The following is a 25,154-nucleotide window of genomic DNA, read 5'->3' on the forward strand; positions in this document are numbered from 1 at the left end:
TAATATATATTAAAGTGTGTTTTCTATCAGATGAAACGCTTATATATATTAATATATATGTCCAAGTATCTTGATATTACAAGTTCGTGCTTTCTAAAGTAATGCGATTTACCAGAAAAAGTGTTTTTAATGAATGCATTTATAATCTAATAGAAGACTAATAATAACGATTAGTATAAGACGAGTAGGCTAATATGCAGTTTTGTGAGGATTTGGTGGACGCTTTCAAGACACAGAAGGAGGATCCAGTCGAGTTATTGACTACGATTGGCATTCTGTCGGAGCAAGTAAATGAGAATTGTAGGAGACTTGAAAAACGTCAATTCATCATTACGTTGCTGGAAGAGTTGGAGAGGAACCCTGTTGTGGTGGAAAAGATTGGTTGGGATCTATGTGGTGAGCTTATGACGTTCTTGGACCCCAGGAATATCAATGTAAGTCAACCGTTGCGTTCGAGTCCCATTATCCCTCATGTTATGAGATGCTTCAATGTTGTGGCATTGCATGGTAATCCAAAGCAAGTTCTTTTGACAGCATGTGAACTATTGAGTAACCTTACTTTTGAAGAAGAAGATAAAGCTGCAAGGGATGCTGAGAAAACGAAGACTGAGAAAGATCGTGAGGATGATGCCATTGCCGATCCTAATGCTGATTTATCAGAACACGTTCTTGAGAGAGAACCAGCTGACTTTTTCATTGGTATCAAGATGCATATCCTCTTTGAGTTAATTTCAACTTCAATGAAGAGGCTCTCTACTTTGTATCCATCGAAGTATTTGGGTGTTGCAGTTTCGGCAATAGAAAGTTTCATTACCAATAATGGGTCATCCATTGATGATCCAAACGTGTTATTGCGTCGTGTCTATAACATTTGTAGAAGTTATGAGCCACCTGAACTTCCTGAAGACGCCCTAAAGAATAGTAAGCTTTCAAAGGAAGAGATAGAAAGACTTTCTGAAGACGAAACAATTTTGCAAAATAAATTACTCCGTAGGTTATGTACTTTTGCTGCAGGTGAATGTACCAAGGATGTCAATGTTAGGGCGGAGCCTGAATATTTTGCTGCCATTACTAAGACAAACTCAATCGAAAATTCCAAATTTTACACTGACTTGATTGCTTTGCAGTCAAGATTATTCAATCTTTCTTTAGCATTTGATATTGATATAGAAAGTGAATTTACCAATTGTATTAAAGAATCTAAGAGAATTTATCACGCGTTACCAAAGGAAAGTGAAGTTACAAATAAGGAAGCCAAACAAGTGATAGGACAAGCTGTCTTTAAACTATCATACACTTATCAAGTACAAAAATTAGCACATGAAATGGACGTTCAATTGGATCCTGCGGGAGTTTTAGCTTTAGCAACGTTCTATTACTCCGAATATAAGGAACCATTAATTAAGGAACTACCGATTGAAGATTCGATATTCTTATACTTACGATTTGTCACACCATATTTCTTTGTTCCAAAGAACTTGAAAAATAAAACAGTTGAATCATCAGCTCGTTTTTGGCTGTGGGTAAGTCTCACCCAGAATTCCATTGATACACTAAGAAAACAGCTTTCTCAACTTCAATCATTCATAGTACACACCCTTTTGAAGACATTATTGTTGAGAAACTGTAACGAAGGTAATGACAGACTAAGGATGATGACATTTACCTTGATTACACGTATTCTATGTCTCTTACCAGAGGAAAGTGCTTTCGAGTTTATTGTAGACACCTTGGAATCATTCCCATTTCCACACGGCAAATCATATATGCTTGTGATATTTAAGGATTTGATTTTGAATAAATGTCCATTTGATCATGCTGTGAATGAACTAACCTCAAAATTATCTAATTTGACCATTTCAAACTCAAAGGAGAGTAGAAGCTTCATAAATCTTGATAATGAAAAGGTATTGCAAGTTCAGAAATTGGCGATTACAGCTATTGAGAATGCCAATGCAACCACAGCAAAACAAACAGATATCAATTTAGTATCCAATTATCTAGGGTTTTTCTCTTCACTGTTAGAACATAACAAATTGAAAGTTAAGTCAATTGAAGATTTCAAATCGAAGTTGAAAAGTATAAAGTTAAGTGATGGAGATATGGAAAAATTGCAAAAATTAAGTAAATAAATAAACTTAATTAGGCTATGAATAAATACAGTACTAATTTCTATATATTTGGAAGGGAATTCTATTTTATTTTCTAATACCACCCTTTTTCATAGTACCATTGGCACGTTCAAAGCTAGCGTATGTACCCTTCTCGATTAAAGGACCAAAATATACAAAGAATCCATCTTTTGTAGACGCTCTTTGTTCCTCCCATAACAATTCTGAATCATCAATAAATGGATCTTCAAAATCGTACTTACCAATCAAGCTTTTACCTTTCATTGGGTGTGATTTTTTCTTTGGTATTTTGTTTTCCTCCGCATCTAGATCAACCTCCTCATCATTGTCTTCATCTAGTTCATCATCTTCATCAGTAGATTCTATATTATCATTGTCATTGTCGTTTGTCGTTTCATCAATCAATTTCTTACGCTTTTGTTTCTTTGATTTCTCATCATTTTCTTTATTTTCAGTCAATATTTTAAAAAGATTAAATGTAACAGTACCATTCTCATCAAGATAATCATTTGAAGTTGTTGAATAGAGTGGAATATTAATTACTGATATTTTGGAATTCGAGTCGCTAGATTTTTTAAGTACCGTAGGTTCTTCTATGCTTGGTGGTGCTATTAAAGCAATTTTTTTCTTTTCTTGCTCTTGTTTTAAAAGATTCTGTTCAGCGTTAGGTTGTTCGGATTTCTTCTTATTTGAGTTTACATTAGATTTTTTCTTAGGTTCTGTCGAGTTGGATAATGATGATGATGACGTTGTCACTACGCCTGTAGATTTTGATTTTTTGGCTTTTGCCGCAGGTGTTATAGAAGAGGGTCCCTTTTTATTACTTGATAAGTTACTTTGTGTTTTTTTCAACGTTGGTTCAGTTTTCAATAGAGGAGTCTCTGTCTTAAGCGTAACGTTTGTATTGGCTGCAGTGGTTGATACGGAGTCTATTGTTTTGGTTGAACTTGTTGAAGGAATGTTATCAGTATTTGGAGAAGTGAGTAAAGATGCTATCTTCACTTGCTTCATTTTAGCCTCTGGTTCCACCACTGTAGAATTATCCGCTGGAATAGTGTCAACCTTCTTTGACTTCGGAAGCAAAGTCTTTTGTTTTGTATTAGAAGCTGTTGTATCTTTATCTTTTGGCTTCGCTCTGGCTCTTGGTTTGGGTTTAGTAGTACGTTTAACTGCCGCTGTGGCGGGGGTAGAACTCGTAGATGTTTGTGATGTAGTCTTTTTTGAGTTTTCTGTTGTTGTCTTGGAAGTATTTGTAGAGTTGGCAGTTGCTGCAGAAGTTGGAGACGGAGATGAGCCCTTAACGTGGTTTCTATTCATGGCTAGTTCTTCTGCGATGTTGGGTATACGTTTTGAAGCAGATGATGAGGAAGAACTTGAAGGTGAAGAGCGAGACATCGTGTTTTTGTTGGAATTTAAAAGAGGGGATAGCATGCCTGAAATCCCTTTCTTTGGTCTCTTGGCACCATTAGAATCATCTTCTTGTTCTTTTTCCTCCATAGTTCTTTTCATATCATTGATTGCGCCCTCCCCCACTGTAGATGTATCAGCTGAAACCACTGAAGGAGATAAAGTGGTGTCAACAGTGGGACTCATCTTTTGTAATGAGCCAGCTATATTCACTGGCTTTTCCTTTGTTGTATGATTATCGGTACCGTCAATATCATCAATAACAATCACTATAAATGAAAAGATGAAAATGCAAAAAAAATGTTAATAAAAAGATGGAGGGTTCGTTTTTGAGACAAATAATGTTAGTACATACCTTCTTGGTCGGTTGGAGTGTCACACATTGTAATTTCAGATGCTGTATTTTTTTATCTGATGTTAGTAAACTTCTTCAATCATGCGTTTTGGATCTATGTATCTCTTTTTTTTTTTCAGTGTCCCGTCAACTATCTGATAGTTCCAAATATTGATATTGAATAGTGAAACAGCTGGTAAAGTTAAGAAAGAATGTGAAGAGGCGCCTAAACAGGATCGCAAAGTGTGCTGATAAACTTTAATTATAATATAAACTGCTGCTGCAGTTGAAAGGAAATAACAAAAGAGGGTTATTTATATATTCCAAAAAAAATCTCCGCGACGGGGAATTGAACCCCGATCTGGCACGCGACAAGCGCCCATTCTCACCATTAAACTATCGCGGATTTTTAAGAAGAAAGAGAGCACTCACGCTGGGGGTCGAACCCAGAATCTTCTGATTAGAAGTCAGACGCGTTGCCATTACGCCACGCGAGCTCAATTTCTGATTTTTTTGGTTAGTTTAAGTAGGCTTGATTATGTAAATATTTTTTAGCCGCATTATCACGTGAGCTTAGCTTGATGATATGGCCAACAGCATCCTGCTAGAACTGAGATGATAGTAAATTTTCAATGTTCTGGTAATTAGAGTGACAGATTTAGAATGTTTGAAAATAATTTTATCACATAATATTAAAAATGGGAACCTAGAACATGTTAGTTATTACAAGTCAAAAGGTGTTGGAGAGAGTATATATAGTCAGATGAAGACTAGAGTTCGATGAAACCCGGTCTCATTGTACATTGTTTATGTTATGATTTATTTTACATATAACCAGTGCATTATTCGGTATAACCACTGATTATCAAGAATTAATTTACTGAATTGACTGATCCATAACAACGTAGACAATAACAACGGGATTGATTTACATGAGACAAAGCCTAGTCTTCCTTTACGTCACTTACTAGTCTTATAAATACAAAGGCGTCATATTGAGTGGAAGATGAGTTCGGATTACCAAATTCTCGATAAACAGCTAAACATTATTTTTTTATATTTAGTTGTCATATGTAACATCCGGATGACAGGCTACTTAATAATCAAACATGATAGTAAAAATGTAAACTAATAATTTGATGACTAGACAGAAGGCAGATGTCGAACCATTCACGATAACCTGATACATAAACAGCTCTTGTTGTCATAAGTACTAACAACTAATATCTGCTCTCATACATAAAATGCAAAGAGATACAATATAGGAAATAAAATATTATTTTACGAGGAAAGTCTTATAATGTTTGTTCAATCAAATGTTGATCATCAAAGTTGTAAAATTGTACCGGGACAAAAATTACATATTTATATAGAGGCAATAATGCTGCACGTAAGAAGTGGTGCATCAAATAGTAAAGTCCAAAAAAAAGTATCTGTTTTTCTTCAACTTATCCCAATCTTAATGGCTCATACTTCCCCTTTGTTTTCTTGCACTTTGTGGATCCGTATCCATACTTTCATTATGATTATCGTGATTATTTTTTCTTGAAAAAAGGTTGATTATATCAGATAATGAAACGACACCAATTAATTTACCAGTTCTATACTCTTTTTCGAAAAGGTTGGGAGTAGTTGGTATACTTAACTTTTTATCATCGATTGCGGTCATTAGTGGTGATGGAGAATGTGAATGAGATGGTGTGTGAATAGAAGAAGAAGTTGAAGTTGCGGTTGGGATAGTATTAGTTGAAGATGATTCTGGTGGTTGCACAATCCACAATCTATGAGATCTTGTTGCTACTAATTTTGCTATCGTTCTTGCCAGTGAAGATGTTGGATAAACGTGGAAAATTGGGAATGAATCTTTACCAGTTTCTAAACCTCTCGAATTTAATACAACTGAGATGAAATGCCTACAATTTTTATGTAATAAAGGATACTGAGAAGTTCTTGTTACATGTTTGACGTCTGTTACTGAAATATTACCAATCAAATTGTATTGATTATCAACCACAGCAATTGAAGAAATACCTTCAACAAACATTTTATGTAAAGCCATTATCAATGGTTCATCACCATTAATGGAGATAACACGAGATTGTCTTGAAGTTGGTTTTGAAGAAGAATTTAATACACCAATTTTAAGATCTTTTAATGACATATTAAAAAGTGGTTCTAGATCACTAAAAATTCTTGCATTATCCCAAATATATTTGATCAGGCGACGTTGAGTCAGTATACCTTCAACTTTCGTCATTTTTTCATCTGTAACTGCCACTCTATGAACCCCGGAACCTAATATACTCATAACCGTCGATAAGTTATCTGTTTCGGGTAATTTATAAAAGGGAGTTTTTGGAGTCAATTTAACAATTTCACCAACTGGAACGGGTTTACCGTTTTGACAATCTTTAGTGACTTTTTCATTATTGACCGTTATTTTATTTAATACCAGTAATAAATATGCGTTTAAGTCATTAAAATCAAAAGTGACACAATTCATATCATTTGGCTCATTTTCCACAGGAACAGATCTTAAACGATTTTTCATTAGAGTATTAAAAGCTTCTTCAACGGAGACTGAGCTATTGACGAATACCAATTTGTTTGATTCGATAATTTGAGACAACTTTATATGTTGCCATTGGGATTCGTGCACAATATTAATTCTTTCAGACGGTGTTGTATCCATGGGAACTGAAGACAATTTAGTATCATCACCATGCGTTTCAGAATGCATATTGGGTGATGATAACATTTCTACGACGGAAGTATGTCTTGAAGAGGTGCTACTATTGCTTGACGCAAAGTTATTATTATTATGAGCCATGGTATATATTAGGAAGCAGGGAGGATCAAATCAATTGATCAAGTGCAAATAGATCTGTATGATCAATAGCAATAAGATGTTTTAACACCATAGACTTTAAAGCGTTTTTATAGTAAATTTTTTTCCATTTAAAGGGGTTGTCGAATATCCAATTTTGAAAATGTGGAGGTATAATGAAAAATTTAAAGCTCGCACATTTCAGGTTACCCGACGATGACTCAAGATGTTACCCTCACTAGCAGAAGAGATGCTGTCAAGAACCGCATCGCATACGTGACTGATTGATTGATTGATTGATTTATTTATTTATTTATTAATTGATTCTATATACGTATCGTCAGTTTCCCGTATGTGCAGAGATTCCTTTCAATGTGCGCAGGTTATGTCCCGGTCAGCGTCACAGTGACACAAAATGGTATAAGAAGCGAAGAAATGACACCCCTCTACCAGGTCTTATTCTGTGGAGTTTTCCTCAATTGACTGAAAGATACTTAGTGAGCATCTCGTCCTTTGGCGGGAAAGTTAAACTCCGATTGCTGTACATTTCAGAGAAAAGTTCGAGTAATGACTCGACGTCTAAAAGATGACAGTATCGTAAACCATAAATATCTGTGCATCGTCTCACCCATTCCATACGAAACTGAATATCCGTTTTCTCACGACTGGCATTGGTCAATCTCCTAATTTCGCTTCTTAGTTCCTTCAATTTTGTCATTGCGATACTTAATTCCAAATCATCATCAAATGTCTTGGCAATTTCATTTCTCACTAATGCGGTAAATCTGGGGCTTGCACCATTCGAACTAACCAATATTTGTAATTTATCATCCGCCAGATTCAAATTAGATCCAAAATAAAAATTACAAAATTTTGGTACATCGGCTACATTAATCAATTGCGATTCACCGTATTTTAAGATACACTCGGAATAAATCGACTCAGACCTTCCAATATCAGAAATGCAAACTAATATTATATGCCAATAGTTTTCAAGCTCTAAATATTCTGTCTTGAATTCATCTCGCACTATTCTGTAAATTTCTTGCTTCGCAGAAGACCATCCTTCATTGGTACCCTCTAACTGACCAGATACAAAACTCTCATAAAATGTCTCATCGATCTCTCTCGCTACTACGGTAAGTTTACATCCCGTGGGTAGCAATTTGGGAAATCTCGTCGACGCAATTTTACCGGCACCAATAAGCAACACATTGAGATCTTCCAACCGATGGGCTAATTGCAGTGATTGGACCATTGTTTAACCATACCCTTCTCAACATGCCACTGCCCCAAATAAACATTCTGTCTCTTTCTATATATATGGGCTCATCGAAAGCAACAGCAGCGGACTTTCACACTTCTACGCTTTTTTTTCGCTGGGTGTGAAAAGAAAAATAGAAGATCACGTGAAATAATAAACCATTTAAAACGAATATATATGTATATTATTAGTATAGTCTTTATATTTGGTTATGGTAAATGTCTGTATTTTGATTAGTTGAGGTCTTGAAGAAGGATAAATCTCCCGAGGTAAACGGGTTTACTTCGAATAACTGCCTAGATTGTCTGGGGATGGCGTTACTGTCACGATGCGCACCTGTTGTCATTGCGTCGTTGAAACTATGTGGATGAACTAACGTTGCTCGTCTTGACTCTAGATTTTGTTGCTGATTATTGAAAGGGGGAAGTTGTCTCTCCGACACTATTGGCATATTCGATTCCTCTGCCCGCTGATGAGTGAGTAAGAACCCTCGATCTTGATTTGACATTAACTGTCCCTGGTACCCTGTCGTTGGCATTGAATTGTGACGCTGATATTGTTGTTGGTATAAAGCTGTAATATTCGGCTCTGGATGCTGTCTAGGAACTTGTTGGTACATCTTTTGTTGAGTGGAATAATAATTTGGTTCATGAGTCGTCGCTTGTACGGTTTGTTTCTGACTCATCAAGAATTGAGGATTTCTAATTTGCTCATAATTTGGCACTGCTGGCACTTCCTCTGTCCATACTTTGTTTTCCCATATTACAGGGTTGTATTTCAAATTATAAGTACTGCTATCACTTTGACTGTTTTCATTCATAAAAGAGCTTTCACTGGGGCGATTAATAGCATTAGCACTGCCACTGCTGTTACTATTGCGAGAGCGACCCCAAGAAATTCTAATTGGCGACCCTGCAACAAAATAACCTTGTAATCCATACATTGAAGCTTCTGCATCTATCTTATTACAAAACTTAACAAACCCACATTTCTTACCTGGCGGAATCTTCACTTTTTCAATTGCACCAAAGGGCTCAAAGACTTTTTGTAATTCATCTTCAGTGATCTTACAATTCAAATTGCCGACAAATACAGTGGTATTAGTTGGATCATTGTCACTATGATCTTCGTTCGATTTCACATCATTAACATTTGACGAGCTATTTTTTAGTAATTCTTTGCTGAATAATTTCTTAGCTGTTTCCAATAGTAATGGCTCATTATGTTTCTTTTTGTCTTCCACAACTTGTGAGGGTGCCTGTTCTTGCAAATTGGCATTCCTTGGATTAGCTAATGCAACCCTTAGCTGTCTCCCATGTAGGAGGGTACCATTCATCTTATCCAAGGCTTCTTCTCTTTCAAATTCATCACTAAGCCTGATAAATCCAAAACATCTGGACTCACCAGTGATGGGATCAGTCATCACTCTAACGGTTTTGACTGACTTGAAAGTCTTTTGAAACAATTTTAATAAGTCAGCTTCTGTTGTCATTGGTGACAAATCCCCAACAAACAGTGAATATTCTGGAGTTGTTGGAATTGAACTTTGTAACGTTGCGCCTGAGGCCCAATTCAATCTAAACGTTCTCTGTCCCGATGGATTTGTTTCCAACTCTGTAGAAATTGATTTGAAATTTGGTATTGGTTTTGAATTCAACGAAAGTCCAAACTGTGCATCTTTCAATGAATCAAATTCAATGAAACAATAACCAGCATGGTGTAATTGTGTAGTCATTGGGTCTATAAAGGAAATACCATTGATAGTAATAGAACTTTCTTCAGTTTCATTTTTTGAATTTCCACCACTATTGTTGGTAAATGAACTACAGGGAATTAGTAGGTTCTTCTTGGCTCTAACAAGCTTAATAGATACGTTTTTACCTAGTCTTTTCCAAATTTCTTTTATCGTAAGTTCATCGAATGTAGGGTCCAAGTCCCCCATCCAAAGAGTCCGTGGTGGCTCATCCGACGTACTTACTGTAGCAAAAGGTGGCAATGGAACCTCTGGCTCACACTTGTCACCGTACCTATTGTCAAAGGGAACCGTTGAACTTTCAGACATACCGAACTGCTATACCTTTTGTAACTGTGATCTATACTTTCTCGTGTACACAAGTGTACTAATTTAATGACAGACACACTGACGACAAACAAACTGTGATATAATTGCAATCGTTGTGAATTTAAAAAAATTGGCTTTGACACTCAAGTCCTCGTTAAAATGTTTTTTTGACATGCAAGTAGTCTCTTCCAACCAAAGCCCTCTCACACTCCCGTTTATTTCAGAATATTCAGACCTTTCACTAGCTTACCTTAACTGTGACACTCAATTAAGGATGAATTCGTCGTCGTCGTTCTTCTAATAAAAAGAAACTGTGACGCTTCACGCATCGAAAAAGTTCACGCTGTCACATGCCTGAATAACCTGGTCTTTCTTCGATTGGACCATCAATTTGATCCCAGTCGGATCCATTCTGGTGAATGTCCATTGCAGTGGGAAGCAGCAGCATGAGATGCTTTCATATTGGATGGTTTCTTTCAATTTATTGACATGTCTTATGTGAGCTGTATGTGGTGTGGTGATGTTTCTATGATTTTCGGATTCCAGAAATTTGTGAGTACTCATTTATTCTACTCGAGAAAAAAATATAAATAAACATATCGATGCATCAAAACTTTGGTGTTGACTGTCGATTAACAGTAAACGTCTACAGGACATTGTGATCACGATACACACTAGATAGATAGGCCATGGATAGAGACACGAAACTACTCTATAGACAGAGGGGGTCCAACTTGAGAAAGACTGTCGATGAGGATAATATTTTGGTTATTAGAACCCCTTTGAGAATTGATCTGTCCGATACTGAGGACAATTCTAGGACCTCTAGACACTCTTACGATGGAGAAAATGCGCCAGTGGATAATGAATTCCATGATGACTTCGGAAATCCGGATGAGTTCCATAATGAGGAGCCAGAAAGTAGGAAACGAAGCGTAGCAGACAGTTTTGATGGTCCATACACACAGCAGAAAAGAGTCAAGAGGTCCTCAGAATTCGAAGACATGTATAACGTCGAACTCACAAGAAACTATGATATTGACGAGGAGGATTACGACACGCAGAGTGACATACACCATGAGAAACAACACGAGGCCCTCGTACTACCGCAATTTGATTTTACTGGTCTCAAAGACAAACAATTAAGAGTTACAAACAATTTTATACGATCGATAGAATCCGTCGATAGAGTATTCCAAAACGTTATAGATAAAAAATTAGTTCACAAAGCTATAAGTGATTTCAAACACATAGCGGATAATAATCAAATTAAGAAAATGATGTATAAATTGGATCTCAAAATATTTGAAACTTTTAAGAAAAATCTTTCTGATGACTTGAATGATATAAAGGATATCAATATCGCAAACAATAAATTGCTTGCACAACTGGCAAAATTACGTAAAAGAAGGAAAACTTTAACTTTAGATCTTATTGAACTAAAATCACTAATTAACGAGGTCACATCAAGCGATAATTGGTTCAACTCAAAATTGGAGCAATCAAAATTAATGGAAAGATTAACATTAAATGAAAATTTGAACAAATTAAATAACGCATTGGAAAATGATGAGATAGACCAAGAAAATGAGAATAAAATAAATTTACAAAACACTACCAATGCGAAACTTGACACTTTTATTCAACTTACCAACCCATACAATGGTATATTGAATAAACTTACCGATGCGAACCAGAAATTGAACTCTATCAAATAATCTTACTCAATTTATTCCATTTTAATGACCGTTACGTTAAATACTTTTTATAGATAAAAATTATATTCTACTTTCTTTTTCTTATACTGTTCATGTGTCTAGTAAGCTCACAAATTAACAACCTGATAAATCATATATTTTGTTTCATTTCATACTATACATCGAAAAATTATTAGGCTTAACTCTTCCCCGTTTGTTAAAATCAATTTCATACGGAGCCTAAAACAATGTCTCCTCTTCAAGATAACTCAGGACCAAGTTCTTTACTGAGTTTACTTGGAGGTGGCTTGAAAATCTATAATATATAATACATTAAAATAAAAAATATGAATAATTAGTACAAGTTTTCTAAGAATAATAACAATAATATTTGAGATAACAACATTGAACTCGCTTACGTCCATTTTCAATAGCTACAGCGAATTCAAACCGAATAAGAAGCCCAATTCACGGGCACCTAACCTATTAATCTCTTTAATCTTACTTGGATCCATCGCAGCATCTACCATAGCTCTTTTCCTGTTTTGTAACTCTTCAATTCTATCCTCAACAGAATTTTTGATGAAAAGTTTGTGCACATGGACCTCTCTAGTTTGACTGATTCTGTAAACACGGTCCTGCGCTTGCTCTTCCACATATGGATTCCAAAATGGATCAACTATAACAACGTGGTTGGCACATGTCAAAGTTAGACCTGAATTACCAGCTTTCATTGAAATCAACAGGATTCTGGTATTTTTATTTCTGTAAAATTCATTTATGACTTCTGATCTCTGGTGCGCATTCATACTACCAACATATTTCAAATATGGAACATCCATTTCTCTTTTTAAAAAATGTTCAAATAACTCAAAAAATGTAGTAAATTGAGAGAAGATAATAATTTTTTCGCTTTCTGAATTATCAAACACTTTCTTTATCACGTCGAAACATTGGACCATTTTTGTTGATGGTTCCAATTTCGTGAAATCTGGAACGTACCCATTTCTCCTATTCAATTTCTGACGCTCCATTTCTTTTTCATATTCTTCATATAGCTGAGCTGTTGTGAAATTTTGATTTATAACTTGATCATATAATCTATAAGAAACAATCTCTTTGTCGTTGGTTAACTTATTACACTCATTACAAGGAACATATGTGGAACCATTGCCACCACTTCTAGCGTGGTTTGATGCTGATGCTGATGCTTGATCCAAAAATGGTTCAACACATGCATCACAAAGCAAGTGCCCACAACCACTGAGAACAACAGTGCTCTCAAGTTCAAGTTGTTCAAGACACCAAACGCATGTCATTGAATCTAAATTATTCAATACTGAATCTTGTGCATTTTGAGTAACTCTTTTTATAACATTGTAAAGTCTTAGCCAGTCATTGTGAAAATTTTTACCATTAGCTACCTTTGTATTATTGATGTTATTTTCACCGATAACCACCAGTTCAGAATGGCAACATGCTTGTCTTAAACGTAAGAGCAATGTCAAAACACTGGAATAAGCACCCTTGACTTTTCTATCTAACAATTTTTTAGCTAACTTTTTATTTTTACTTTCCAGCTCCTCATAAAATTCAAGCTCATCACCAGTCAACATGGCTTGTTCGACGTTGACGTTTTTAGGTGGCAATTCAAGAAGTGGTCTACCGTCAATTTTATCTGTTTTATTACGACGCAACATAATTGCCCTTAATAAAACTTGAACTTTTTTAATCGCCCTTTTCCTATCTTCAAGATCGTATTCAACTCTTTTATTATTACCGAAAGGTCTACCGATATCAGCGTTGAATCTTTCTTCTCTATGATAAGGTGGTATTCTTAAAAATCTAATTAAGGAATATAATTCATTCATATTGTTTTGGATCGGCGTACCAGATAAAATCCAGCGGTAATCTGCATCCACAGTACAACACGCTTTAGCTGCTTTAGTGTTTTTATTCTTAATATTTTGGCCTTCATCTAGAATAACTCTATAAAAAGTAGATTCATTATAATAAAAGGGGGACCAGTATTCATTTGATTCTTTCAATGAATTCATTGCTGATATCTGAGGGACCACTGCCAACTGTTTCTGATCATCACTCAATTTTGCTGGCCAGTGCTTTTTAAGCTCATTCGCCAACGTTTGATAAGATACGAGGACAACGTCGTACTTTGCAATCTCCTTCCATGTTTTGGCATTACCAGATCCATAGATGAAACTTGTGAATTTTGCCTCCTTCTTGATCTTTGTTTCTATTTCACCTTGCCACACTCTCAAAACAGCAACGGGTGCCACAATCAGGTTAGTTTTCTTCTTTTTATCCTTAGAGCGATTAGCTAACATAAGAGCAATTGCTTGCACCGTTTTCCCGAGCCCCATATCATCAGCTAACAAACCACCTTTTTTCTTAGAGCTCTCAACATTCAAAAGCCATTTCAGACCTATCCTTTGATGCTTCAACAAATTGACTGTCATTTGTTCCGGCGTTAAAACTTCACCCTCAGTTTCCGATTCAGTTTGCTTAACATTCATTAACAATTCACGTATATGCTCCTGATCACTTATATTATGGATATTTGCAAGTCCAGTCTCATCAAAAATGGAAGACGAATTTGGTGAAGGAGATGGAACATGATGCATTGAATTGTGGACATTCTTATTTAATTGCCATTTCATCTTATGTTGATCCCTATAGGAATCGAAGGTATTAAAATTGGTATTCGGTACGAGTGATTGTTTTAAAACAGCAAATTCTTCTGGGGTTGTTGCAATTTTGTAGCGTTTCAAATTTTCATATAGCTTTTCCATCTTTAATCCATGTTTTTTCAATAATAGAACTGCCTGACTTGCTTTAATCTTTTCTTCATAACTCGGTGGAATCCCGACATCAATATCTTTTCTAAGAATGGCAAAGTAGTCTAAGATCTTAACTACAGCTGATTTTACATCACTGCTTCTGCTTGATTTTGAAAACAAATCCTTAGCCACTTCTAACGTCTTGAAAAATTGATCCCTTTTATGAATTTTTAAGATAGATCTATCTCTAAAAGTAATTCCGTAATCTTCCAGTGTTTCAAAGACAACTGGCATCTTTACACCATTGGAGAAAAGTAATTCTGCTGAATCTCTACATTCGTTCATCATAAACTGCGGACAATTCCTACCGTGTTCAAAATTTTGCTTATATTTTAGCAACCTATCAAGATGACCATACAACATACGCTTTGTCATTTCTGTACGAGTGGTATTTTTTGCTAACAGATCCTTTGCAGTTTTAATGGAGTTCTCAAACAAATCAGGCTCTTTTTCTGTGAAGGGTGGTGATCGATTTTGAAGCGCAGGATCTTGCACTCCAGGCTTTGGCAAATTTTGAGCGCTCAACATGTCTAATTGTCTTTTGATATCTTGCACCAATTTATGATGCGTTTCGAGCGTCAAGTCACCTTCCTTCAACATTGCATGCAACCTATCCTGCTCTTGAATTAGCTTGTTTCTTTTTTCCACAACTTCTTTTGCTTGCGTATCCCGTTCGATTAAAATCAACTCATTTTTAGCTTGGTTTATCTTAGTATCCCTATCTCTCATAAAATTCTCATAGTGTGATTGATGATCGTTTAGTTTAATCAACAAAGCGGTTAGTTTTTTCTCAGTAATTATTTTCTTTTGTTTTGCCTTTGTTAAATTCCTTTGTGCCTCTTCAGCTAATATTTTTTGTGTACTAGTTGGTTGTCTATTTTGCATTGAAGTTTGAAACAACAACAACTTAGAATGTGCTCTGGAGACATCTTCTTCTCGTTTTATTAATTTTTTATGTAATATTGCATTTGTAGCTTGCAGGGACTCCGATGTAAGTCTGAGCTCCCTCTCTTCAGTTTCTAAGTTTTTCGTTAATTGTACGTAATGCTGTTGTGCATCTAATAAAGTAGGTTTATGATCTTCCATTTTTGAGCTAGTTTTTGCTTCAGCAGGTTCGGCCTTAACCGACTGCGGATTAAATGCAGCTTGCTCAGTTTTAGTTTCTATGAGAGAACTGTCATTTTCATCTTCCTCATCTGTCAAGACAATGATATTGCTATCAGACGATGTAATTGGCACTCGTGGCGATACTACTTGCTTCTTAGCCATTCTAATATCCTTTGTATCCTCATTATTTGATTTTCTTTTCAAATTCTTCTTATCTTCATCCTCATCATCACTTTCAATGATGAATGTTTCTCTTCTTTGTAAAGGAGGCGACAATTGGTGAGTAACAGATGAAAAAGATGATGATTGATGATTTGGTGATGCTAATGTTGGTAACCTGAGTGTTCGCCTCAATGGAACCACTGAACTACTCCGGTTCGAGTCTATTGGAAAAGATGGTGTAGAGAGACCTTCTGCTTTTTCAGTCGGAACGCTATTTTCCTTTGAATCTACAGGATTGATATGATGGCTATCATTTTCAGGGTTTGAAGGTTTCATGCCTCTATCACTAGTATTAGTGTTAGCAAATGAATCCAGATGCTCAGTATGAGGCGATACAGGATGAGGATGATGTATCGGCTTTTCTTGGACTACATCTATTGGTTTGTTTTCTAATTCATTATGGCTTTCTACCAATCGAAGGCTTTCCGCTTCTGTTGGCAATTTAGATTCAGTTTCGTTAGTAAATTTCGAGTCTTTGGGGGAATTATCTGAATTATTCATTTCATCAAATTCATCAAAGTCACTACCCTCATCTTCATTACGTATTGGAGACAATGTATGCGCTGGTATAGGGTCAGCAACAGGAGAATACTCAAGTGAGAGTTCATCATCAGTCAATATCCCATTGTTTGTATTATTGCTCTCTTGATCTAAGACAGGACTTTGCTTAGTACATTCCTTAAAGAAACTTTCATCTAAAGGTGACTCTATTGTAGTGTCCACTTTTTCAAAACTGTCTGGGTCACTGTGTGCGGGCTTTTGAACCCCATAAGTGCCATGGCTGTCTGGAGTAGGAATTATATTCTGTTCTTCTTTATCATTCTCTTCATCACTGTCAATTTGAGAACCGGGATCGCTATCACTAGAAGCAGAACTATAAAAGAAAAATGGATTTTCGTCAAGTTCATGCTCATCCTGGCTATCAGTATCGTCGTTTACTATTCGACCACCTCGACGGCTGTAGTCTAATCCTTTAGAGTTACCTCTTTGATGAGCCCTTTGAAGCCGCAATTTCTTTAACTCATCAATCTTCTCTCTATTGCTAAAGGAAGTGGGTAGATGAGTTTTCTCGGTTGATGGTGTTTCTACAACATGATTGCCATCTACATAACCTGAATTATTAGACTTGAAACTGCTTTCATTCTTCATTGAATGAAAAGAGCTAGCGAACTGGTCCTCACCTTCATCGGAGTCATTCAAAGTTAAATCTATGGTTGGATCGTTACCCATACTTTGACTAACCCTCAGCTATCGATCTGGAAAACACAAATAAGTATCTTACAGCCTTCAATAATAAACCACTTTAAAGATGATTTATTGCGCTTTGGAAGATTTCCCATTTACGTATTCTTCCGAAGAAATGCGAGATCAATGTTGTCAAAATATAGAACTTCTTGCGTCATATTAATAAATATTAACTCAGTAAAGACTTACCGACAGCGTCACAAATAACATCTGATGTGACTGTCGCTTACGTGGATCATTGCTATGAGTTAATTATGTATATAATCAGTAGGAAAAACAGGAATAGAAAAGAAGGTCGATTAAGAAAGACTTTTGATTTTATTATAAATATCACTTACATAAAGTTAAGTTATCTCAATTTAGTTTGCATTGATTTGGATACTTCCTGTGCTGGATAGGTTGCGGGAACATTCCGTGCTCAATCAGTTTCTGAACGCTCCATTCGATAGCGCTCTCAGTTTTATAGCACCACATTATCCATCCTTCTCTCATTTCGAAAGCATCTAGTTGTGCCTCAACAAATTTTCTCGTATTTTCCCTCTTTTCATTCGACCATGTGTCAATATTGTCGTTACCATTACAAGATCCTAACCTGAAATCGCTTGGAATGTTCTTATCTCTAAAGAAAGTTCCATCGTAGCGTGCACCAACGCCTACACCGTTTAACCACTTGGCACAGTCGTCTAATGCTGCAGAAAATTCTCCTCCTATGCTCCAGTGATATTCATTTACGACATCATATCCCCATTGACAAGCAGTACGAATTTTCTGATCGACTGGACGGTCCAATTCACCGGGGGAAAAGACTGTATAATGATGATGATCAACGGCAACACCCCAAAAGCCTTGGTCCAACGTCAAAAAATTATCCCAATAGTTAGGAGGTTGGAAAGCGTCCTGTAGGACAATAATTTGATTTCTTTGTAGAGTATCTCTCAAATAACGGTATGCTGGCATGACATAATCGTTTTTGTATTTACCCATATCTATAGCTGGACCTAATGGCTCATTTAATAGTTCAATACCAACTACAGTGTTTAGATATTCATTTCGGGAATATTTTTCCAGGATATAATATAATGAGTCTAATGTGAGTTTCAGATTCCTATCCTCCAAGAATGCTAACCAGTCTCTCAATCCTGAATTATCGAACCCATTCTGTGATCCCGCAGCACCATGTAAATCAATCCATACTTTCAAGTTGTATTTTGATGCCCATCCAATTGCTCTATCAAGGTACGACTCTTGTAATCCTGTTACATAAGGATCATTATCCAAAAGTTTGAAGGCCCAATAACCTACTGGAATCCTAACAAGATTAAAGCCTTGACGTGCAATAGCTGCAAAATCTTGTTCTGTGTAAAAGGAATCCCAATGAGCAATCAATCTTCTTCTGGCCTCGTCATAACCTAACATTTGGCAGTAGTGGTATTCATCAACTGGAATACCGTTATCATTTTCAGTATTAGTGCGAAACACTTCAAATAAGGATGGGGTGATATACGGCTCGAGAACCAACCACCCTCCAATATTTACTCCGCGTATAGGCTCCGCTAGCCTATCATAATCTAAGTACCTTTTCTTCATTTGAAACTGCACAGAGTTGGAAGTTTTCATAGGAATTACATTAGCCCTTACACTATAAAGGCATAATGACAAAGCAAAAAATAGCAGCTGAATATTACGTAGCATTTGGTCTTGATAGCTCTCTGCTTTGTGTGGTTCAAATACTTGACATTTTTTCTTGTTAAAATTACTTACTGTCACCAAAATGTGCTATATATATAAAGTGCAAAGCAGCATGATTGACACAAACAAAATATCTACTCTATAGTAAAATTGAAGCTCCCTAACGAAAATGAGGCTCTTCCATTTGCATTATCTAACGATATAGATCGAGATGTTTGATCAATTTGTAAGAAAATGGTACTAAACAAATTTGTTTGACATCATAATATGAATGTTGAATATTAGAGCATGATAGCCTTTAGTGCAAATCTGACACCTTTTAAGTCTATGCCTCTTCCTTACAATTTGTTCTAATAAATATACTAGCTTATTCCTTCAAATCCGCTGGCTCTTCATTTGCACTTTCTTCTTTTTCATCGATCTCTGTCTTTCTTTGACCTCTAATGTCATGTCTAATCCACCCATTTAATTTGACAGTATATCCAGTAAAACTTTTCACATCAATTTCCTGATCAACTTTGTCCCAAGGAATCACGAGTTTATCAGTGTCTGGATCTTCAACCACTTGTTGATTATGTTCACTTTCATGCTTTTTCACACTAACAGGTGCCGGTGTAACACTAGCTTCACTCATATTGGCGACTCTCACAATTATCTATTGGTTCAATTGCGCTCCTGTTATAAGTTAATTTTACGTTTCTAAGATTTTTATTTTTTTATCTATTAATGCTAGTAACCGAAAAAGTATATATTTTTACTATATACCAAAATTACCACTACGTATATTATCGTATAATTTTTTCCTATCTTGTCTCTTGTTTGTATTACCATGCAATCTGTTTGCACTAAACGATGCAACTGGAATATTTACTGGTGGTGGGGTTGAATGCACATAACCTGCGTAGTTTTGAGCTTGCTGGATTGGCTGTGACGGTGGAAGGGGCTGAACCAGTTGTGCCGGTTGCATTGGTTGTCCTTGAGGATAGTTATTGTAGTAACCTTGGTTGTAACTCTGTGGATTCATCATGTAGGGCTGCTGATGACGTCCTTGGTTGTATGCCTGTGGAGATGCATGCTGTTGGCGTTTAGTAAGATAAGAAGGTTGAACTTGCGCATATTGATTTTGTGACGCAACGTTCGTACCTTGCTTTTGCTGCCTAACTATGGGCGTTAAATTATTATAAGGATAAGCCTGAGCCTGCATCACAGGTAAGAATTTTTCCTGTCTTGCTTGAGGTGAAATATTCGTAACCGGCAAGACAGATTGTAGATTAGATGGTGAAAAGTACATATCTTGTGATGACGCTACTGGTGATTGTGCATAGCCATTTGTGAGTTGCGCTGGTGGAAGTTGGTTCAAAGGCGGAGAGGGTGATTTAAGAATTGGTTGGCTTGAAGGTGATTGCATAATTGGCTGTTGGTGCCTTGGACTCACATCTTGTCTTTCTAGGACTGGTGAGGGTGACAACCCGTTTTTCTGAATATTCCTCATAGGGGAATGTTGTGGATTAGTTCGTCTATTTGGATTGAAAGAATCACTAGAGAATTCTTCTTTTATTGAAAGGTCTGAAGTTGTAGATGCTTTCTGTTCTGACAAGCACTGAGGTTGTATGTACTGAATTTCACTATTTGTGCCCTCATATTGTTGAAATTGGATTGAAGAAGCTTGAGGCTGTGCTTGCGGTATAGTCGTGGTTTTAGAAGAACCTTGCTGTTGGAATTGGATCTGCGAACGAGGTTGGGCTTGTGGGGGAATCTGGACTTGTGGCTGAAGCTGAGTTTGAGTTTGAATCTGTGGTTGTGGTTGTAATTGTGGTTGTAGTTGTGGTTGAGGTTGGGGTTGAGGTTGAGTTTGTAGCTGTGGTTGTAGCTGTGGTTGTGATTGTGGTTGTGGTTGTGGCTGAATTTGTAGCTGTGGTTGAGGTTGCAACTGTGGTTGGACTCTGGGTCTCTGTGGTGAAGGCGTCCGGGAAGAAGAGGATATAGCATATTGTAAAGAGCTTGGCTGTGTAGGAGAGTTTTTTCGTTTCGTATCAACAAGAGGCAAAGGCTTTGCATAAGCTTTAGGCTCAGATATACTCTCCTCTGTACGATTATTTATCTTCAGAGATTCAATAGGACTTGATATGGAACTAGCTGCATCAAACTCCATATGACTCAAATTTGAAGATTTGTAGTGATCAAACCTTGTAACACTCTCGAAAGTTTCTTGTTCAATCACAGGCGTCCGTTCATTTTCATAATCCTTTATCATCATTTGTTCAACCATACCATTTATCTCAGCTATTGTATTATTATTATTGTTATTATTATCTTTAGTTGATTTATCTCTTTTGCTGAATTGAGAAGGTAGCTCCTTCACGTTCGCTATATCAACCTGGAAGTTCTTTCCTGTATCTACAGGAGGCAGTTCGTAATTATAATCCACTTCAGCCGTTGTTTGGACCTCATTTGGTAACGCAGTTTCATGTATCGATGAGCTATTGCTACTACTACTTTTTTTTCTCAAATTATTGAGCGGATTCCATTTATAGAGTTTTTGCTCAAATACATGAAGGTTTTTGTTATGTTTCGCTGAATTTTTGTTGAGCACATCTTTGCTTATAACAGTGTGATAAGCTCCGGGATTAGACTGTTGTTCAATTTGAATCGGTGAAACAGCTGTTGGAGATTTCCCGATCAAATAAGAGGGTGATCCTTCTTGCGCACCGTGTTGCTCTTCTGGTTCGGTTGTCGACACTTCTTCCCGCTTATTACTTTCAATCTGCTTCTTTAACTGGCTCTGACTATTGTAGGCAAGAGTAATATCACATTCTTGGAAAACTACCCATTTTTTGAAACCATCAAATTCAAATTCTAATATTAACGATCTGCCAAATATTTTTTTCTTTTGCGAAGTTTGTTCATAGGATAATGAAGATAACCAAGTCCAGATAAAATAGTCATCAATATCAACCCTTTTCACCTGAATAAATTCATCCAATTCATGAATATTTTCTAGCGGTCTTCTGCGAGCCCAACCTGCTTGAAGGGTAGAATGTTTTGTTGACATTAATTTCATTATTCTTCTAGATTCTTGTGACATTTTCCTACTTATCCCCTCAACGTTATTTTTCTTCTTGAATAGAGATTTTAGTAGGGCATAATCTTCACGAGCTTCAAAAGCATCATGATTTGAGAAATCTAAAAGGTCATTGCATCTTTCCAACAGCTGCCATGGCTTCCTTGAGAAGTCATCAGTATATAATGTAACCAGTGGAATAGTAAGAATAGTTTCCGAGGAATATGCAGTAGAACCCTCTGGAGGATAATCATTATTAAAAAGTACGCTCTTCAGTGATCTTGGTAACTTTGAAGTTTCTAAATCATTTGTAATAAAACTTTTCAAGAACGCTAGCAATAAGTGGAACATTGCATCAGAGCCCGGAATCCATTGATCAAGACCGTCCTGTAATGAATTGTTGGACTTCTTTTCTGGATTTATTGGCGTTTTAGAATCAAAATCTAAATCATTTCCTTTGTTAACATGAACTGGTTTATCAAAGGCCCATATTGCGCACATTTTTGAGATTTTTCTGGCACTTAACTTATTAACTTTGGCATTTGACGCTATCGTTACAATGAGATCGAAAAAATCATAAACAATCGATGCATGATGAGGAGAATCAAGACATTGGGGCATAATTTCTAAAAAGGCTTTTTGTGGAAAGTTTTTCTCAGCCTCTCTCAGCTTGAACTCCAAATATGCTTGCCACCCAATAACTTCAGAATTTGGCAATCTTGCCCAGATGTATTTCAACGATTGGAATAGAGTCCATTCGTTTGTCTTTGAGATAATTTTTGCTTGGAGGGAATCATTTACTGGCACTCCATTTCCCTGCGGGAATATTTCATTTAGGAACCGCAATAGTTTTTCATTTGTCTGCTCTGGTCTAAATGGGATCATCAAATATTCTACGTCTATTGCCTTTTCTTTCAATGAGGCCGTAATTAAATGAATAACTCCTTTAACTTTATCACGCTCAAAGTCATTGAAAAATTCGAACTCTTCATCATCACCATCTTGTTGCGCTTTGTCTGCCTTTCGTACAGGACTAGTAGGCCTAGATTTATTGACTGGGGGATTAGGTAATGGCTTAATGGTTTCGTTCATGGTTCAAATGATGATGTATGATATAATTGGACTCAGAGTACAGTACTACTACACCAAACTGAAAAAAAAAAAATATTAAAAAACCAAACTCTCAAAGGAAGAAATTAGGAAAAATTAAATAAATAAATAACGAACTCTATCGAATATAGTCTCAACACGTGGCAGCCTAACCTATTAGCTTTTGCTCTTGTTTATATTGTATTAGCCTTTCTTCGAAAGTGGTGATCGATAAAAAAAAAAATACTCGAAAATGATGCTTACCTTTGGATCAAAAAAAGCCTACCCGAAATAACGTATGCGAAACGAATGAGAAGAACGATGAAATTTGACATAAAAAATATTTATTTACAAGTAGATATTTTATTATTTGTAACGATACGTGAAATACATAATATAAGAATGTGGGGGACTATTCGATAATTCTTGTAACAAGACCTGTTCCGACGGTCTTACCACCTTCTCTGATGTTAAATCTTTGACCTTCTTCGATTGGTGTTGGATGGATCAACTCACATTCCATCTCAATGTTATCACCTGGTAAAACTTGTTTTGAGTGATCCTCACAACCTCCTGGGAACTTCAGGACGGCAGTAACGTCTGCTGTTCTAATAAACATTTGTGGTCTATAATTTTCACCAAAACCAGAGTGTCTTCCACCTTCTTCCTTGGTTAGGATATATAAGGATGCAAGAACCTTTGTATGAGCGTTGACAGTGCCGGGTTTAGCTAAGATCATACCTCTCTTGATTTGGTCTCTTCTGATGCCTCTTAATAGGATACCGGCATTGTCACCAGCCATTGCTTGATCCAATTCCTTTCTGAACATTTCGACACCCGTGACGGTAGTCTTTAATGGGGTCTTATTATAACCTACGATTTCCAGTTCTTCACCCTTTTTCAATTCACCTCTCTCAACACGACCCGTAACGACGGTACCTCTACCGGAAATTGAAAAAACATCTTCAATGGGCATTAGGAAAGGTTTCTCCAAATCTCTCTTTGGTGTTGGAATATATTCATCAATGGCGTCTAATAATTTAAGGATTGATTGTTCGCCAATTTCTGGTTTTTTACCTTCTAGTGCACATAGTGCGGAACCCATAATGATTGGACAATTATCACCATCGAACCCATAAGTACTTAACAATTCCCTCATTTCCATTTCTACCAGTTCTAACATCTCAGGGTCATCTATGGTATCAACTTTATTGACATATACGACGATCTTTGACACACCGACTTGTCTTGCCAATAATAAATGTTCTCTAGTTTGAGGCATTTGACCATCGGTTGCGGCAACGACAATAATAGCACCGTCCATTTGTGCTGCACCTGTAATCATATTCTTGATGTAATCAGCATGTCCTGGACAATCGACATGAGAATAATGTCTTTTCTTTGTTTCGTATTCTACGTGTGCAGTAGAGATGGTGATACCACGGGCTCTTTCTTCTGGAGCCTTGTCAATTGAAGAATAGTCTAAGAAATTAGCGCCTCCTGATTTAGCAAGAATCTTTGTAATTGCAGCAGTTAAAGTAGTCTTACCGTGATCGACATGACCGATAGTACCTATGTTGACATGAGGTTTCGAACGGTCGAATTGAGCAGCGTACGAACGGGATGAAACGGTGGTCAAAATACGAGGTAATTTGGTTGCTGAGAACCTGAAAGTTGATAGCACTGTTCTGGGTAACAACAAGGACATTGTTTTGATTTGTTTAGTAGAAAGGGCTTTATTCACTCCGTCTAAAATGAATTTCAAAGTTCTTTTAAAATTCGAATGGCTTTAATATGTGGAAAATGAAAAAAAAAAGTAGGAGTTGATAGTACTTAGTGAAGTATATACAAAGAGAGGGATAATGAATAGAGAGACTTTGTAATCTACAGGGCTTGGATGATTAGATTAAAATGATTAGATATTAAACTAGATGGTTGGGAACATTATATAGATAAAAGTAAATTTTAAATGAAGAATATTTAGATTAGTAGGGGAGGAGATGCTAAATGTGGATTAATTTTCTTGTATGATGGACTTTTCCAGATCATTATTATTATTGTTATTATCTGCAGCGCCTGATGCTGATCTTGACGAGTATATGATGATGGAAATAATGCTTATGATCAAAGTGAGTATGAGACCTATTAGAAACCACACAA

At 36.4% G+C, this 25,154-nt stretch overlaps 11 protein-coding genes and 2 non-coding genes across 13 annotated transcripts; 2 read left to right on the top strand and 11 right to left on the bottom strand.

The window, feature by feature from the left end:
* Positions 1-194: 194 nt before the first annotated feature.
* Positions 195-2,132, top strand: YBP1 (Ybp1p; the record flags this gene model as incomplete). Its single annotated transcript, XM_003958348.1, has 1 exon — positions 195-2,132. The coding sequence occupies one exon, from the start codon at positions 195-197 to the stop codon at positions 2,130-2,132; it is 1,938 nt and encodes a 645-aa protein (XP_003958397.1).
* Positions 2,133-2,198: 66 nt separating this feature from the next.
* On the bottom strand, positions 2,199-3,725 carry HPC2 (Hpc2p; the record flags this gene model as incomplete). The annotated part of the gene is made up of 1 exon (XM_003958349.1): positions 2,199-3,725. One exon carries the CDS (start codon positions 3,723-3,725, stop codon positions 2,199-2,201), a length of 1,527 nt encoding a protein of 508 aa, XP_003958398.1.
* Positions 3,726-4,207: 482 nt separating this feature from the next.
* On the bottom strand, positions 4,208-4,279 carry KAFR0Gtrna12D. The gene has a single exon. It is a non-coding gene; the product is annotated as a tRNA-Asp (tRNA).
* Positions 4,280-4,298: 19 nt separating this feature from the next.
* KAFR0Gtrna17R lies at positions 4,299-4,370 on the bottom strand. Its single transcript has one exon. It is a non-coding gene; the product is annotated as a tRNA-Arg (tRNA).
* Positions 4,371-5,332: 962 nt separating this feature from the next.
* SDS24 (Sds24p) lies at positions 5,333-6,703 on the bottom strand (the record flags this gene model as incomplete). Its single annotated transcript, XM_003958350.1, has 1 exon — positions 5,333-6,703. One exon carries the CDS (start codon positions 6,701-6,703, stop codon positions 5,333-5,335), a length of 1,371 nt encoding a protein of 456 aa, XP_003958399.1.
* Positions 6,704-7,175: 472 nt separating this feature from the next.
* Positions 7,176-7,958, bottom strand: MET8 (bifunctional precorrin-2 dehydrogenase/sirohydrochlorin ferrochelatase MET8; the record flags this gene model as incomplete). The annotated part of the gene is made up of 1 exon (XM_003958351.1): positions 7,176-7,958. The coding sequence occupies one exon, from the start codon at positions 7,956-7,958 to the stop codon at positions 7,176-7,178; it is 783 nt and encodes a 260-aa protein (XP_003958400.1).
* Positions 7,959-8,163: 205 nt separating this feature from the next.
* Positions 8,164-10,026, bottom strand: NGR1 (Ngr1p; the record flags this gene model as incomplete). Its single annotated transcript, XM_003958352.1, has 1 exon — positions 8,164-10,026. The coding sequence occupies one exon, from the start codon at positions 10,024-10,026 to the stop codon at positions 8,164-8,166; it is 1,863 nt and encodes a 620-aa protein (XP_003958401.1).
* Positions 10,027-10,715: 689 nt separating this feature from the next.
* AME1 (Ame1p) lies at positions 10,716-11,744 on the top strand (the record flags this gene model as incomplete). The annotated part of the gene is made up of 1 exon (XM_003958353.1): positions 10,716-11,744. One exon carries the CDS (start codon positions 10,716-10,718, stop codon positions 11,742-11,744), a length of 1,029 nt encoding a protein of 342 aa, XP_003958402.1.
* A 413-nt stretch (positions 11,745-12,157) lies between these two features.
* ULS1 (translocase ULS1) lies at positions 12,158-17,059 on the bottom strand (the record flags this gene model as incomplete). Its single annotated transcript, XM_003958354.1, has 1 exon — positions 12,158-17,059. The coding sequence occupies one exon, from the start codon at positions 17,057-17,059 to the stop codon at positions 12,158-12,160; it is 4,902 nt and encodes a 1,633-aa protein (XP_003958403.1).
* A 450-nt stretch (positions 17,060-17,509) lies between these two features.
* Positions 17,510-18,847, bottom strand: SPR1 (glucan 1,3-beta-glucosidase; the record flags this gene model as incomplete). Its single annotated transcript, XM_003958355.1, has 1 exon — positions 17,510-18,847. The coding sequence occupies one exon, from the start codon at positions 18,845-18,847 to the stop codon at positions 17,510-17,512; it is 1,338 nt and encodes a 445-aa protein (XP_003958404.1).
* Positions 18,848-19,211: 364 nt separating this feature from the next.
* IES4 (Ies4p) lies at positions 19,212-19,478 on the bottom strand (the record flags this gene model as incomplete). Its single annotated transcript, XM_003958356.1, has 1 exon — positions 19,212-19,478. One exon carries the CDS (start codon positions 19,476-19,478, stop codon positions 19,212-19,214), a length of 267 nt encoding a protein of 88 aa, XP_003958405.1.
* Positions 19,479-19,601: 123 nt separating this feature from the next.
* MSB1 (Msb1p) lies at positions 19,602-22,997 on the bottom strand (the record flags this gene model as incomplete). The annotated part of the gene is made up of 1 exon (XM_003958357.1): positions 19,602-22,997. One exon carries the CDS (start codon positions 22,995-22,997, stop codon positions 19,602-19,604), a length of 3,396 nt encoding a protein of 1,131 aa, XP_003958406.1.
* Positions 22,998-23,406: 409 nt separating this feature from the next.
* TUF1 (translation elongation factor Tu) lies at positions 23,407-24,702 on the bottom strand (the record flags this gene model as incomplete). The annotated part of the gene is made up of 1 exon (XM_003958358.1): positions 23,407-24,702. The coding sequence occupies one exon, from the start codon at positions 24,700-24,702 to the stop codon at positions 23,407-23,409; it is 1,296 nt and encodes a 431-aa protein (XP_003958407.1).
* Between the last annotated feature and the right edge of the window lie 452 nt (positions 24,703-25,154).

This window comes from Kazachstania africana, chromosome 7, assembly GCF_000304475.1.
Source record: "Kazachstania africana CBS 2517 chromosome 7, complete genome".
NCBI lineage: Eukaryota > Fungi > Ascomycota > Saccharomycetes > Saccharomycetales > Saccharomycetaceae > Kazachstania > Kazachstania africana.